The sequence below is a fragment of the Ostrea edulis genome, chromosome 3 (assembly GCF_947568905.1).
Source record: "Ostrea edulis chromosome 3, xbOstEdul1.1, whole genome shotgun sequence".
Classification (NCBI taxonomy): domain Eukaryota; kingdom Metazoa; phylum Mollusca; class Bivalvia; order Ostreida; family Ostreidae; genus Ostrea; species Ostrea edulis.
In genome coordinates, this window is record NC_079166.1 from 33574273 (window position 1) to 33592141 (window position 17869).

Sequence of the window (17869 nt, forward strand, 5' to 3'; positions counted from 1 at the left end):
ATACATCTCGTTTCTTCTCGTCAAATGCATAACAAATCGAAAACATAATGCACTATATGAATGTAGGGCCGGATGAATGAATTTTTGAAAAGGGGGATCTACCATTAATTTTGGTTTTCAAAGGGGTCGCCTTTGAAATGCGTGACTTTTATTCTTTCTTGCAAACTTTTCTAACAAAAAAGGGGGCTCCGACTCCCCGGTACCGATTGTTGATTGGTTGTATCTTACTCAACATCTCTCTCGAGAATTTTTCACTTATCTAGAGACGTCATAAAGACCTGTGAAGACCTTCAAATTTAGTCTTATACTCGACACATACGCCATTGAGCAGTGAGGGTTCTTTAGCGTGCCACAACAACTGTGAAACGGGACATTCGTTTTTATGGTCATCGCCGAGGACCCGTGATATTCACCTCTGATGCCGACCGTTTGGCGACGAAATTCTCACTACCTTTTTTAATGACTTAGGTCTGTTGACCGCGGGATTTGAACCCCCACCTCCCGCATTCAGTGCAAACGCTCTACCTCTAGACCACCACGACGGTCAAAAATAAAGATATAGTTCTTTCTCCCATGTATGTTTTCCATCAAAGGCATTGGTTTTTACCAACACTTTGTCCCATAAACAAATGGATGCTTTAGCTTTCACATCATACTCTATTCTGTTTCTCATTTGTTGTTTTGATATCTTTGCTGCCTTCTGGTGAGCATATTCAAGCCTTTCCCTAAGGTTACTGATATAGTATGTCAATTTCTACTGTTTCCTTAATCCAACTGGCAACATAACCATGATCACAACCCCCCTTGGCACGCAAAATATCGTTTTCCTGATGTTCGAAAAAGAGTAGGCTCACTGGGGGCCATCAGGGAAACTCAAACACTCACAACCAAATATAATCAATTAGTTAACCGCCGTAAAATGGCTGAAACATTGCCAAAACAGCGTAAAACTCCAATAAATCAATAAATCACGGATATCTCGCACAAATCAGCATGTAACGGGTATACATTGTACAATAATACTTGGTGCTGTTATAGTAGAAGGCCAGAGGTGCAATATATTTCCTCCAGTTTTTAGCTCACCTAAGCTAAAAGCTCAAGCGAGCTATTCTGATCACTCGTATTCCGGCGTCCGTCCGTCTGTAAACTTTTAACATTTTTGACTTCTCAAAAACCACTGGGCCAATTTCAACCAAAGTTGGCACAAAACATTCTTAGGTAAAGGGAATTCTACATTGTTAAAATTAAGGGCCTGGTCACCTTCCAAGAGGAGATAATCAAAAAAATGTTAAAATAGAGTAGGGTCATTAAAAAATCTACTTCTCAAGAACCACTGGGCCAGAAAAGATTAAATTTATAGATAAGCTTTATTAGGTAGAGCAGATTTTAATTTGTTAAAATCATGGCCCCGGGGGTTGGATGGGGCCACAATAAGGATTCAAAGTCTTACATACAAATATATAGGAAAAATCTTTAACAATCTTCTTCCCAAGAACCACTGAGCCAGAAAAGCTGAGATTTATATGAAAGCTTCCTGATATAGTACAGATTCTAAATTGTTAAAATCATGCCCCAGAGGTCGGATGGAGCCACAATAGGGGATCAAAGTTTTACATACAAATATATAGGAGAAATCTTTAAAAATCTTCTTCCCAAGAACCATTGAGCCAGAAAAGCTGAGATTTATATGAAAGCTTCCTGATATAGTGCAGATTCTAAATTGTTAAAATCATGGCCCCGGGGTCGGATGGGGCCACAAAAGGGGATCAAAGTTTTACATACAAATATATAGGAAAAATCTTTAACAATCTTCTTCCCAAGAACCACTGAGCCAGAAAAGCTGAGATTTATATCAAAGCTTTCTGATATAGTGCAGATTTAGGTTTGTTAAAATCATGGCCCCCTGGGGTTGGATGGGGCCACAATAGGGGATCAAAGTTTTACACACAAATATATAGGGAAACTCTTTAAAATCTTCTTCTCAAGAACCATTAGACCAAAGAAGTTCACATTTACATGAAAAGTTTTTGACATAGTGTAGATTCAAGTTTGCAAAAGCCATGGCCTCCAGGTGTAGGTTTGGGGCCATAATAGGGACTACGGTTTTACATGCAAATATATATGGAAAATCTTCTGATATGGACCAAGGTGATGCATGTGAGCGATGTGGCCCATGGGCCTCTTGTTCTTTTGGGCATTCTCTAGAGTTCCTAACATGTTTGATAAAGTGCAGTAAAACACTAGTACGTTCCGTTTCCCTATGTATGGTACACTGTCAGACGTTGTGCGCGATTTATTGGTATCTATCAGCTCAGCCCTGTCTTGATCAGGTAAAAGGAGTAATCTGTAGTCAAACTCAGTGTCCAATAACGGCTTAACAATCGATATGAAACACTTCAGGCAACATTTGACCAAATGGTATGTGATATGGGCAAACTAAATCGTTATAACGACCATAAAATTTATGAAATGTTGACTTTAAACAATACTGTTGAAATCCCTGTAACATCAACTTGTTTGTCAGTAGTTTGCCTCGATTTAAAACTGATTATATACAGAAAAAGTTCTTGCATATCGAATCATTTGAGAGACATAAACACCATATACAGGTGATAATGGAATATTGCTACATAAATGTGGGAATCTGATGATGGTGAAGCTGAAATCATCCCATTTGTCAAAAACCCGAGTTGTAATTTTGCCGTTAATATCCATTTTCATTAAAATATATAAGTACGAAACAGATGTTGAGGGATCCGTGATGCCTTTTATCTCGAGTTCACATGGATATATCGAATCGACATATGAATGAATATCACTATTGTTAACGTTGTCGATCTATCTAAATGTGGAGCTGAAGGCATAGCAATGGGTTTTTCCTTCTCATGTAGAAGCTTTTAAATAAACTCTGCTTCATAAGAATATGAAATAGATCAGCTAACAAAGTAGCAGAATTCGTACCCATGGGAATTCCAACAGACTGTTCGATTTAGATTCATTGCATATACTGTTTAACGTCTCTTTCAAGAATCTTTCACTCATATGGAGACATCACCATTGCCGATGAAGGGCTGCAAAATTTAGTCATATGCTCAACTCTCTTATGATGTCAAAAAAGTTTAGTCTTTAATTCATTGTGAGGAATGATTATGTAAAGTGTTGAAAAGTCTTACGTTTTGATGTTGTAGATTTGAGAAAGGTTTCGCAATTTCAAATTTATTAAAAGTTGAGAAATTCCAATGACAACGCTGTTTAGTTGAAAGATGTTTAATCACAGTACATATATTTGGTTTTGATTATTTGATCATTTTTGTTAATTTTCAGACATTTTAGTCTTGGACAGGTCTTTTGTCACACGGTAATTATCGGTACTTTCCTTTCGATGATGTTTTTCTCCAGCATCTGACAGAGACATTGTTTTCGTAGCCAAGTGTTATGGCGATTGTAATCGTGCACATCCAGCGGGAACCAGTGCGCCAAATGTCCAGAAGTTTGTAACAGCTCCAATTTTTCCTCAATTCTTTCTGCAGCCATATTCTGTAATTGTACAAGTTAAGAGAAACTGCGTTTAAATATTTCGAAAGCAATCATTCTAGTAAAAATATAGCCGCATAGACACTACAATGGATAATTCGAGTCACTAAAGAAGAAAATAATTCGTCTTGAAAGACAAAGATTATGAAAAAGGAATTGATTATTACAGCAATTTGTCAAAGCATTTTCATTAGTATTGGCATTACCATACAAGGAATAGAAGTGAGTGGTACAGTAAAACAATTTGTAACTCCGTCATATTGTAATTATAGTTTACAATTGTTTAGCACATCCATATTATAGTCATGTTATGTCCTAATGTATACAATCATCCTGTGTAACAGTAGTCTTCATTCCACATATAGAGAACACTGGACTAACACTTACATATAATACATATGAAAATCTACTATTTAATGTAAACTTAACATTGCATTCGAAATAAATGTAGCCTAAGAAGCTCAACATAAACCACAATGCCCATTAAATTACCATTCCCATATTATAAAAAGAAAGTTCTTCCTCAACTATTCCTCTTTTGCATGATCTTCTTTGCAATGGTAGCCATGAGTACATCGTCGTTAGCCACGGCTACTGAGTCTGGTAGTACCTACCATACTTCAAACCGTGGCTGCATGATCAGCAAAAACCTCGATTTTCATGAATATTTATGAAATGACACAAGTTTTTTGACTAATCACAGTCACAATAACATATTTCCAATATTTTGATGGTTGTACCAAGAACTAAAACATGCAGTTTACTAGTAATAACGGACAAAAAGGCTACAAATGTCTGTTTACACAAGCAAGCAAAGTTTTTAAGTATTCATTAAATGAAATTCGCATTAAGAGCAGTTGTTATGCTTGTTAATTCTGTGTTAATAAACTTCATCGTATTCTCAAATTTGATGAGGAAATTCGGGGTAAAGTGGATGGGGACTAGAGTTGATCGGATACACATCTAAAGAGAGCGGCATGGTTACGCATATTATATAGTAAATTTAATACACCAGTGAAGTCAACAAAGAAGTGTCCATTAGTAACAACAGCTAAAGGTGTTCAGTATGTTCTCAATCGGCAATCCTCGGATTTTTCCGCTTCGAGCACGGAATGACCTCCGAATGATTTTCTTTCAACCAAAAAAAAAAATCATTGAAGTTCACCGATTGATTGACTAATGAACATATACTTTTATGAAGTCGAGGATTTTTTAATCACACAGCCACAAACGGAAACAATAGGCGTGGCTTGCGACGATGTCATGGGTGTAACATTTGATATATAATTATTTCGGATTTATCCTTAGCATTTCTGCACAATGTTAAATGATGTTCCAATGTTAACAATGCGGTTTTGTGCTATGATTTGTTTTAAAATTTCAATTTATAAAGAAGCTGGGAAAATAAGGAGACCTCTTGATGTCAAGACAGATTTACATCGTGGGAGAGCTACATATATACTAAAGGAGCTTCGTAGCCTTAATGATCCCAGAGTTTTTGTCAATGGCGGTAAGGATCAGAAATTCCCGAGTACTTGAATTCCTTTACTGACACTTTTCAATATCAACAATATGCGTTTCAAAAGTTACCTTAATTTCGTCATCATCCAGATGGTATTGTTTCCTGTCTTCTAGCTGGAAGTATTTCCTTTCGAGGAGAATGGCTAGATATCTCTGAAAAAGAGATTGAGGGTATGTACACTATTCAATAACAGCCATCAAGCTTCCAGATAAAAACAGAGATTACCTGACACGGTGTTGTATTGTAGCGAATGACCATCATCTGAAGTTATAATGAAGGAAACTGTCACGATAATGCCATTCCATGATAACTTGGACATTACTGTGCATTACATCGGTTCATCACTTAATGCATGTATACGGATACAGTGTATGTCATGAAAAGGTTTCCGTATATTATGTTGGTGTTATTTGAAGCCAATCGTTGACTGTAAAAGTTAGTCCTTCCAGCAAAAGTTAATTATAAATTAATAATCATAGAGAAAACAATCGAAAATATATTATTTTAAAAGGTTAAGATATCATGCATATGTAAAGTAAAACATATTCCGTATAAATAAGGATACGAAAGGTTGGCGGACGTCCGTGTCATTATATACAATAAGACATTTTGTTTCTCGAAAGTATTTTTTGTTGACTTTGTGCCACAACTTTCTTCGTACAGCAACTGTCATCTGAAGAATTAATCAAGCAATCAACAAATCATATTATTTTTCAATCACATAATAACTCATTTTTTAAAAATAACTATGGAATACTAGTATGTTGTATATACTGATACTAACCTTTTTTCGCAATACAAAAATTATGAAAACAAATATACACCATTCCAAAATCACCATAGGTGTTATGAACGGAGCAATTTCGTAGGGGAAAGTCATCTCATAACCAAACAGTGCAGCAGCAATGTAGAATGTCATTATCGATGAAACTGTTAAAGCTGTCAACAATCCACCCACAGTTATAGTGAAAAACTTTATGACGAAAACCTTGTAGAATCTTAGAAGCCATTGGCTTGCCAGAAAAGAAGCAGCTGCCTCAAATTGTTCCTCAAACTGGAAATAAATGTAAAAAAAAAAATATATCAATGACTTACTATGTTTGAAGACCCATTATTAGTTGCGGACTTAAAGGTTGCGGGGGGTGTGTGTGTGTGACTGCGCCTACCCCCTTAAACTCGTGATATCTTGTTTAGAACAATGTCCTAAACGATAAAAGAAGCAACAAGTTCTTTCATTCCAAGAAAAAAATATTTCCCCCCCAAAACCCTTAATGTTTGCGTCATTTTATCAATTTCACTTTAGTAAGAATGATAGAAAATAGTACAAATGACTAAATAGGAGACATATTTCAACCCCTATACAATCTGTAAAATCCAGGAGCTTCAGGGTGCAAAGCCCCCTGTGCCCCCACCAGGACTTCGTCCTGGACCCACTGGGGGTTCTGAAGGCGTCTCCGTAACCGCAATTCCTGGATCCGCCCCTGAATATTTAGTCAACAACCAGAAAATCGCTTCATGTAATAAACAATAGCGTCCAGGATCATTATCTTTCCTTATGGATGACGTGACCAATTATGCTCACTACATACTACCTAGGAGATGCGTTTATGTATAACAGTGACCTCGCCACGTGTTCTGTCCTTTTCTGTACTGTAACATATGTGATAATGTCTCAAAGGAAAAGCAACGGAGAATATTATACAAATTTCAAAAGGTTACAATACGTGAAATCAAATATAGTACGAAATTTGCTTGTTTAGAATATCCTTTTAACGTACAAGTGGTCAATGATCTTTGAATATAGACTTTCTCTAAGGTACTGGGGTAGGATCTCCTCTGACAAAACAGAATGTCCTACAAACACTATGGAAGAAAGTCTGCTACATTTGTAGTGCAATCACCAGAAAAGAAATACCACAACAACTCAGTACATACGGAGGCAATTGCACTACCACAAAGACCTACATTGTCAAGGGGTTCACAAAACTCTAAAGTGATGGGAGAGAAGAAACACCATAGTAAAACGATGCAGCCATCTATGATTCCTGTATCCCGGAAGATATAGATGTACGAACAATATATCTCTTTCCTCGATAGAGATGCTTGCTTTTATTGCTGCACTCAAACACTCTCACGTTAAGCACGTGGGGATCGGGGTTAGAATAAATCCTCAGTACCCCTTGCTTGTCGTAAAGGGCGACTATGTAGGGCGGTCCTCCATGAGACCGCTGAAACGGAGGTCCCGTGTAACAGCAGGTGTGACACGGTAAAGATAACTCCCTGCTCAAAGGCCGTAATCACCGAGCATAGGCCTAATTTTGCAGCCCTTCACCGGCAACGGTTATTGTCAGTGATTCTTGGCGTTTTACAAACAAATCCAAACTAGCAGGACAAATCTACTGAACATCATCATCACCTTTTGCACAAATCATCACAATCCAATCAGCGCATCCATTTCTGATGGCTACCTTCACATGTGAAAAGTGAAGGTTACGAACAGTGATATATATCTACATTCAAAACAACTAGATTGTCGACCACGCTGCCAAACAAGCACCCGGGCATAATATTATTACTTATTATATACTTTCAATTTCATCTCTTCTTTTTTCTTTAAAAGTTTGCGGGCATATATCACACGATATATGCCCGGAAACATTCCGGCCCGCAAACATTACGTCACAATCAAATTTCTACGCCGTTAATTTTCAAATTTTTCGTGTTTTTCATCTTTTACTCAGTTAAACCGATAGTTATTGTTAAAAATAAAATTATTGTTAGTTTCTAAATGAAATTGAAAGTATATAATAAAAAGGTTATAGACTTTGTATGGGAAATATGACGACCTCGTTTTTTGTCGCGAACGGACCTCGCAAGCTCGGTCCGTCTACGCGCCAAAAACTCGGTCGTCATATTTTCCCATACAAAGTCTATAACCTATAAATATGACACATCACTAGGGATCAAAAGTTAAAAACAAATCCCTATTTATAACACTAGACTCAAATCCAAAACCAATTGAAACTAATGCACAAAACCTATACAATATCACTCCCACATCCACTATAACAACATCATTACACTCCTGATAATGATGAAAAGCAATATATTTGGCAATCTAGGTCACTACACAGACACACGCTACAACTTCACACCGTCGATTTCATCACCCATCACTTAAAAGATTGTTCACAACACAACCATTACATATCAAACCTGGTACAAACACTGGATACAGCGGCGATTAGCTAAACATCCACGCATACATAACAAAATCATACTCACTTCATGCGTCCCAAATCTTGGGTAGCTTGGTATCCTATGACCATAGAAATGCTGTGATTACGTGATTATCAGACAAAAATGCAGTTCAGTCATTAATACATGAAACACACCAGTAAAAGGACATTCTGAAGGAGTTTAATTTGGATAATGCTTTTCCATTGAATTTCCAAGTAAAGATTTATGAATAATACAAACAAAAATGTTGTTTCATAGACACATTTTGTGGTAATATCAAAAGTTTACACTTAGTTTTTCAAAATTCTGTAACAATTTCTATGGACATCCTATGTTCATAAATCCACTTGTCGACAAAATCTTCCGCGATCTTAGACCTTACTGTACTAAGAAATGAATACTTATACTTGTAACCCCATCCTACTAAGATGCATCCGAGTTCTGTCATAGTTTATGAATGTACTAATTTTAGTATAGCAAGGTTTGTTATATCCCATGATTAATAATTGTATTTTCTATGCGTTTTTTCATTTTTATCTGATCAGCAGTTATTGTTCTTATCGCGCAGTGTAAAAATTGTTATTAGAGTTATCTATCGTTAGCATGGATTTTAGGGGAAAGTGTGCCAATTCATTTCTCATCGACCTGAATACTAACCTTTGTTCCTCTCACTAATTAACTATATTAATTATAAACAAATGACCGTCACATTTCAAAGTTCATTCGAAGTGCTGATAAAATGGCAAAAATATATAGGGTCCTGTTGCTTTTATAGGTCAGAATTGTACATTTTACAACAAATTTAAGAAATGAACATCACTTTTGAACTTTTCATGGTCAGTATGAACGGATTTGGATTTGAGGCAAATTCTGTGAATCGCGCCATTGACAATGAACGGCTCAAAAGTGATGTTCAATTCTTATATTTATATTCATTTACTAAAACACCGTTTGTTTACATTGCTTCTATTTTGTTGCATAAAACGAACTCCTAGCCTCTGTCACAGTAGTTATTGTGACGTACGTCAACACATAGACATGACGTCACATTTCGTCTCACCCTGCCTTTTATCAACATTGCAAGGTGCACTGTATTTTGGAGGTAGGAGACCGCAAGATTGGGATGATAATCCACGTAAGTTTACAATCTTAATCTAAAGGTGTGACTTGCGAGATGTTTGTAACAGATGTTCTATTTTTTTTTCAAACCATTGCGCTCTCTCGGACGCGTGCTTTAAAGCTGACATGAATTAATAAATACGTACACCTTTCTCATCTTATCCGCCATATTTCTTTCAGGTAGCCTAATTTACTCTACCCGTATATACCCCAAATGTGATTGTCACACCTGAGTGATTTTTCTAGGTGGACTCGACCAGTGCACATCTCCGATAGTAATATATAGGGAATGAGAAACAAATAAAATAACATTTTAAAACATTACGCTTTGCTCAAAATTACAAAATATTGATTGTATACTAATGCAACATTCTGGAAGTTTAGATAAGTTAGACAAAAATGCAAAAAAAAAAAAGAAAAAAAAAGAAGCTTTTCTTGCATAGTTGTAAGTGCATGTATTTGCATTTTGTAATAAAATAAATGCGGATAAATCATTTGTCAATTACATACTGATAGAATGGAATAGGCAAAGAGCATAAAATATATTATTTATATCAATTCTTGCAAAATAAAGGTGCATGCCATATGCATAATATGCAATGCACAAGGTATAATCGCCAAAAAAAGTATCAAATCGGGCGCCTATTCAACAGGTATCGGAGATGTGCACTTACCGAAAATATTAGATTCTCTTTATTCTGATAAATCCACGAAACAAAATGATAAACTCCATTTGTATCTCGTTAGAACTTTACAACACGTTCTCATTCCATTATACAGACTGCGACACACTTCACCCGTGCCAAACAGTGTGTCTTCAATCAGGGGAGATGTCAGAGTCGAAAATTTTTCCTGTATTGAATGCTTGTCTGGTCGAGGTTTTGCAGTTTATAGAAATGGGGAATCTAATATCTGGTTGGATATATTGCGTGCACAATTCAAAATTTCTCGATGATCATATACAAACTTGGATATACAAATAAGGGAATAATGATCGAAAATATACATCTGTGTGAAAATGCGTTTATAACATTTGCAATCCATAAAAAACAGTTGATTACACAAAGACACATATGAAAGGAAATTTATAAACGAAAATATAGTTTTGTTGTCTCTTTTGGAACCACATAATTATTTACGGTCTCTGTATGTCCATATTCATTGAGAGAGAGAGAGAGAGAGAGAGAGAGAGAGAGAGAGAGAGAGAGAGACCGTCCTACTTCGATTTATAATATACCATTTCATAGAAGGAAAGAAAATTGATCACTTATATAAATGTAAGCTTTCAAGCATTAAAAATTTCCAGCTATTTAAAAATTTGTGATTGACAATATATTGGAAACTTACAGGAGTTGATGCTTATAATTGAATTCATGACAAATTTAAAAAAAAATTAGTTTGAACTGTGCATGTAGAAAATACTGACTTTGTATGTTAGAATAACGGGAAAAAAGTAAATTGTCAAAAAAGTGGGGAAAGCAGACCAGCCTTCCTGCCCACCCCAACCCCCTGTTTTCATGCCTGAAACAACATATCAATTCGTGTTGAAAGAAAGGCGCATATCTACATTTCATTAAATTCCAAAGGAGCTCGAATTTATGTGTTCCCCTATTAATTATTTTGTATGCAAGATTCGTTCCCAAATTTAGAATCATGCTTTCAGTCAGAGCAGAAATGAATTCACTTTGAAGTGCATCTAGTTTGAATGCAAATGTTGGGTTCCTTCTTTTAATTTCATCAGACTCATTAGAAACCCCTCTCCCAAACTATGCAGCTTTGTTTTTATTGATATCTAAATCGGTATAAATGAATCCGGATATAAATTATATAACGTTTTTTCGTGATCATATAGATATTGATACTGATAATGAAAAAAGAAAATGTTTATACTCTTGCCTTCTGCATATCCTACTAATGCATTACGGTATATTGACATTGTATCATATCAAATAAAAGCTCAACACGAATTTTACTGATTTATGCATACTAACATCTTATCGAATACATTTGAATTTGAAATTTCTACGTACATCGGTATGGCCATTGCGCCAGATCTACGAAATGAAAATATTTATGAATAAATTACACTCAAGCCTCAAAGTAATCATTATGGCATGTTACAGAAACGTTAAAACACACAAATGCTATAGTCCTGCAATGCATGCATGCGATTTTTCTGAATACATGTATTTATGTATTCATGAATGAAATTCCTACGCTTGAAAATATCTTGGTCTTTATGCATTTTGTTTTGTGATTTTACTTTACCATTCCTTACACTGTGTAAATGAAGGAAAACTTGGTAAAGGGTGCAATTCTACATGCATCATACAATTAGTATACATGCATGTGTTGCAAAACAAAATGTACATGTAATAACCAGACATGTATCGTCATTTTTCATGAGGGGGGGGGGGTACAACAGGGGAAAAAATGGAAAATTGGATTCTTCAAAATTTCTTGCCATTCAAAATAATAATTAAAAAAGATGAACGAAAACAGCAATAAAATAAAACAATTCACCCAAACAAACCAAGATGTTTTGTCCGATGTTCAAAGTCCTAATGTGGGGTGAAGGGTTAAAGAGTCTTTTACTTTGACTACCTCAATAATTTCCTCCCTACACTTCATTTTCTTCAGTCGTTGGGGGTCGGATGGGGTGGTTAGAGTCCTCTACTATGAGTGCCTCATATCTTCATTTTCTTAATTGGTGGTGGTGTGTGTCTTCTACTATTATATCAGAACTTTCAAGCTGGGGTAAGTGGGGGAGGGGTTGTCACTCAATGTATCTTTTATTTGCATTACAAACTAACAAAAAATGGATATTGTTATTAAAGGTGGGTGACAGACACTCTTGTCCTCTCCCCTTGATGTTTGATAACGACGCAAAATGTGATAAACTCGATTATTACATTTTGCATTAGTACAATTTGCGTCGAGTTCGACGCAGAATGTAATAACGCAAAATGGCATAGATATAAAAGATCTATTGAGCGCCAAATTAACATAAAATGAAGTAATTGAAAATAACATTATTTAAAAATATGTTTAATTTTTAATTAATGCGTGCTTTAATTAAATGAATAAAATAAATCTGTATTATCAATTAATGAGAGCAATATTGAGTTACTAGTACTGTTCTCTTTTTATTGAATTAACGATATCATTTGTCTTAATAAGAGCACGATTATTACAAGATCATCGGTTCTCTCTCTCTCTCGTCGTTATCTCTCTCGTTGTTTTCTCTCTCTCTCCCTCTCTCTCTCTCTCTCTCTCTCTCTCTCTCTCTCTCTCTCTCTCTCTCTCTCTCATCCCATACACTCGCACAGTGTTGTATATGCAAATTTAGGTACCTAAATGATTTCATGATTTATAAATCTGCAATACTCTGACCAGTAAATCATATGGTATAAGGATTCATGCACAATACAGGGTAAATATTATACTCTGATACTTCCCCTGATTGAAGATAGCTGATCGGCACGGGCTAAGTGTGTCGCAGTTTGTACAATGGACAATGTTGTTTACTGTTAGAATGCGAATGGAATTTATCGTTTTGTTTCATGGATTATGCAAATAAAGGGAGTTTTACTACTACTTAGAGTATTTTCGACAAGTGTACACGTACATCTGCGGTCCTTTACAGATATTACGAGTAGGCCCAGGTAAATAGTCGTCCGCATTCGATGAGTTTTCATGGCGAGCATACATGCCATTTTTATAAGTACAGTAGTATTTATGTCTTTGCCTTTTACTTGAAGTAATTGTAAATGGTATAGATTGTATACTCTTTGCTTATTCCATTTTATCAATAGATAAAAGATGAAATATTTCTCCGCATTTTTGTATAGTTTTGACGTATTTACTGCAAATGTACGCACGTTCACGTAAAGTAAAGGCATTCTATATATATTTATCCAAATATATATACATGTATTTAGAATGATTTACTACTGTATGATATGTTTATTATAATTTTGAGCACTGCATGGTGTTCCAAAACGTGATTTCATTTCTTGATGTCCTATGAATTAGTATCGGAGATGTACGTGTTACCTGTCGAAGCTACCCGCACAGGTAAATCGAAGACACTGATGTGAAGTGAAGCGTAGCAAAGCTCGTCCCCTTATATACCATGCGAACCCCGATACATATAACAATAGAAATTCCAACTAATATGGCGGATTAGCAGAGAAATATGGCGAACATATAGAATTATACTATATTTATTAATTCATGTCAGCTTTAAGCTAGTTCACAATCCGTTCATAGTCAATGTGAACGGATTGTGTCGCGCACTGAAATTGGTTGGTTCATGGAGGAAAATGTGATTTGCAATATAAATATAACAATCTGCAGTAAATTACACCATTCGTTTCAAACACTTCCCTACCATGGTAATTTCCTCAGTCATTTCTCGATTTTGTGCAATAATTTTCCTCGCGACAATGAACTTAAACTTTTGTAATATTTCCTTAAATTTCAAAACATTCACTCTTGATATTAGCCAACCACACCTCACCTAGATATTTATACCTCCGCTCAATCTTACATGGGTAAACTGCGTTCAGGTTACGCATCCAGGGGTTTGGTACCTTAATTCCTGTAGCCATCCTGTGCTTTTCAGCATCGATTGTATTTGTGGCGAACTACAGTGTAAGTATTTATGCATCGTATTTGTGCATCTGTAAAATTGCTTTTCATAATGTGTAAGGGTTATTGCCAAAGTCAGCTTCATTGTGTCATGAAGATATTTCGCATCAATTCGAACTTTATAGACATGGTTTATGACATGTGTCTCGGGTGGTATTTTTGTAATTTTCATATGTTAGTTATCTAGCAATTTCGTAGTTTATTGTAAATTCCATATATAGGTGAAGATAAAGTTCAATAATTTTTTTTAAAAGTAAATAGCATTGTAAAGTATCATCTTCTTTCGAACAAAGAAAACTATCGAACGCAATTTGTGTCGCATCAATTCGAACTTTATAGACATGGTTTATGACATGTGTCTCGGGTGGTATCTTTGTAATTTTCATATGTTAGTTATCTAGCAATTTTGTAGTTTATTGAGAATTCCATATTTAGGTGAAGATAAAGTTCAATTATTTGTTTAAAAAGTAAATAGCATTGTAAAGTATTCTCTTCTTTCGAACAAAGAAAACTATCGAACGCAATTTGTGTCAGTGTCTATTTTCCATGAATTTTTCAAACGTATGACGCGCTGTTATGGGTATAATTCCATAAACGTAATTTAATCCTTTGCATTTTTACAGATTTTATCACATACTTTATGCAACTCCATCAATGTAATACAATTCTAAACTGATTGGGATGATTGTATATCAATTGTAGATGATATTGGCGAAGGGCAGATGAAGGTTTGTGAGCTTTTTATTACAGGAACGAATTTCATCTCTATTTGGAAACATTCACAGGGGGTCTGAGATGCTCAACGATATTACCATTTTATTGTTATGATTAAAGAGTTCGGCTATACGATTTGGTTCGTTTCATTAGATTTAGCTACGGATTGATTGATTTTGTTTTATACTTCGTTTTGCTAGGCTTCGTTTCGTTAGGTATCGTTTTGTGTAGGTTTCGTTTTGCATTTAGAGGTACTCGATATGACCTCCATGTCACCGCTTGAATTGAAACGTTAAAGCACCGTCACAGTTAATGCTACAAACCTGAGCGTCAAGGAAAGATCCATATTTGTGCAATCTGATTAAAATCAAATCCTTTGAGCCGCTCACAAAGATCGCTACACAAAGATCTGAAGTAACCCAATGGAGGGTCGCGTCCTCGTGACCTTTTGTTTGGAATATTAATGGGAATTATCAGCCAATCAGATTGTGCTATACAGATAATGACGGTCCATTTGATTCGCGAACAGGTCACAGTAATCTCTCTCCCACGAAGTTTATTCCACTCTATAAAAATGTACGTGCTTGGATAAGGATTTTCAAAAAATTTGCAATCATGCCTAATTTATTCGGTTCACACAAACAACAAAACAAGATAAAATACTACCAAATATGTCAATTACGATTCATGTATGAATAGTGACGAGCACGATTTTAATAGTTATCACGATGGCTAATATAGTGGTGGTTGGAAAATCGTCCTTACCACTTATTGGTACCAATGACGAAAGAACCTTTTCACCCTGTATTTTAGGTCTAAGAATTACTTAATCTTTTATACCGACCTAAAACAAACATTTCTGACACATACCTGTATCGGTACTTTCAACGATATTGAGGTTTAGAGCAATGTTTATCAATTGTATTTTTCGTCGGTCAATTATAATTTTCTATCCAATCCCCCCTCCCCCTCTTCATCTGGATGTTTAACGAGCTGAATGAAAGAAAACCCACAGAGACTGCACATATTGTTTACATTGCATGTTTTAACAGATGTGCAGTCTATGATCATGGACGCAGTAATCTTTAACGTATGTACATTGACACAAGGGTTTATGGGGAAAATCTGGCTGCCTGTATTTATTTGGCTTAAGTTCTTACGTACGTGACCCTTAAATGGGTTATATCAGACTCCCCTGTGTAGCGATCTACGTGAACGGATGAAAGGATCTGATTTTAATCACATTGCATATTTGTGTTACTTCATCTCCCGCTGGTGACATCACAGTAATAATATAATAAATGAAAATTGTCGGAGAGGCGGACAACAAGCAAAACAATGTATATTGCTTTGAATACAGCGTGATGAAAATTACTTTGAAAGAAAGTTTTAAGAGAGTTTTATTCATCAATGGATACATGTAAGATATTTGTTCATGCTGTATTCACAATTACGTATACTATTACCTTTTCGTGTATATTTTTCAAATACTCCCTCTCATTGAATGTTAAGGACTCTGTCTCAAAAACATAGCCTTTCTCCAAATACGGCCGTTGCTTTAGAAATGTTTTCGACATTAAACGTGCTCCGTTTTGATTCTTGATTTCTTCAGCAGTTAATCCTAAGTAAAAAGGTAAGATAAAATATCATTAAACCAAATACTACAGTGTACTTACTGAATGTAGTATAATGAAAATGAAAGTAGCATTATTTCGAACATAGGATTAAGATTTAGGATAAAAACAAATACATTATATTACAAGCATGTTTTATTAAACCCAATAATAATTAAATTATCACACCTTGTTCCTCTTGAATTTGAATTGCATCGACGGCGCCTGAAAAGTTGAAGCATTTGATTAATGATTGAATACAATGACACTTCGCATGAAATATATACATATTCAATGAATACGATTCTTTCGTATACATATTAGTGTATAATGAGATTCAGGCTCGTATCAGTTTGTGAAATGTCCTCGGGGGATAAATGTATAGCATTTTTACGCCCGTAAAATTGTGTTTACCTGATTAAGATATAGGGTTCACGGCGGGTGTGACCGGTTGGCAGAGGATGTTTACTCCTCCTAGGAACATGCTCCTGTGTATAGTGGGTCTAGGGTTCTATGTTTGACCTACTCTAAAATTCCCCCTATGCTAGACCATGTACCCTCTATACCTCTTGTAACGTATGTAACCTATTCTCAGGTAACATTTCATTTAATGATACTCACGCTACTCTGTATGAACAAGTGAAGACAACGAACAGCGATCATTCTAATTAATCCAGGGGCAAACACGAACCCATGGACATGTCATAGATGATAGGAGGGTAAACACGAACACCTGGAACTAGCGAGATTTGTATGCAAGGGAAACCAAGACATTGATTTTACCTGAATGATAGTACGCTTCCATTATCTTTGCAGGTACGTCATCTTCTTTGTGTGCATTTATATACCGATATCGCTTCAAAAATGGTGGAAGCTCAACATCTTCAGTTGGACGCAGTAAAACAGGTATTATCTTCATTTTCTCCCCTTCGGAATACGATAACTGAATAGCTTCGTGGGCCTCATCCATACACCAGGAACTTGTAATGTATGCAGGACTCAAGCACATCAAAACCTTCACACTTTTTGTCATTTCGGCATGGATATTGTCATGTAACAGTTTTCCCGGCACAAAATCTCTGTCGAACTGCATGCACCTGAGGAAGAACCTCTTCTCCAACTCCTCACATATCTTATTTGCTTCCTCGATATCTGATGAGGAACATGAAATAAACACATGGTATTTTTTTCCCGGAGGCAACCCGGGAGCCAATCGCTGTGGACCATGCCCAAATGAAAAGCGGTTACTTTCTTCTCGCGCACTTGCTTCATATTCCAATGGAATTTTAACATGCGTATTATCAAGAGAATTGCTTAGGCCATCTAAATCACAGTTTAAAAAATCGCTTGATTCGTCTCGTTCTGTTAATAAAAAGTCGTTTTCAGTGATAAATTCCTCTGACATACTTAGGTGAAAAAATGACGTTATCTATGTTCACGAATTATTGATAACACTGTGTTTCGACCAGTTTAA

At 35.8% G+C, this 17869-nt stretch overlaps 1 protein-coding gene across 1 annotated transcript; it reads right to left on the reverse strand.

The window, feature by feature from the left end:
- Window positions 1-3251: 3251 nt before the first annotated feature.
- LOC125676531 (uncharacterized) lies at window positions 3252-17867 on the reverse strand. The gene is made up of 8 exons (XM_048914385.2): window positions 17179-17867; window positions 16585-16620; window positions 16249-16403; window positions 5841-6110; window positions 5622-5729; window positions 5282-5317; window positions 5125-5208; window positions 3252-3537 (listed from the first exon to the last, which is right to left on the reverse strand). Exons 1-8 carry the CDS (start codon window positions 17798-17800, stop codon window positions 3352-3354), a joined length of 1497 nt encoding a protein of 498 aa, XP_048770342.2. The 5' UTR covers window positions 17801-17867; the 3' UTR covers window positions 3252-3351.
- Window positions 17868-17869: the final 2 nt, after the last annotated feature.

What these genes read in the sequence shown, in the direction of transcription:
- LOC125676531 (XM_048914385.2), bottom strand. Translation starts at nt 17,800, where the DNA reads ATGTCAGAGGAATTTATCACTGAAAACGACTTTTTATTAACAGAACGA. An exon ending in TCAAATTCAAGAGGAACAAG is followed by an intron (nt 16,404 to 16,584) that starts GTGTGATAATTT and finishes CTTTTTACTTAG; the next exon opens with GATTAACTGCTGAAGAAATC. An exon ending in CGGACGTCCGCCAACCTTTC is followed by an intron (nt 5,318 to 5,621) that starts GTATCCTTATTT and finishes TTATAACTTCAG; the next exon opens with ATGATGGTCATTCGCTACAA.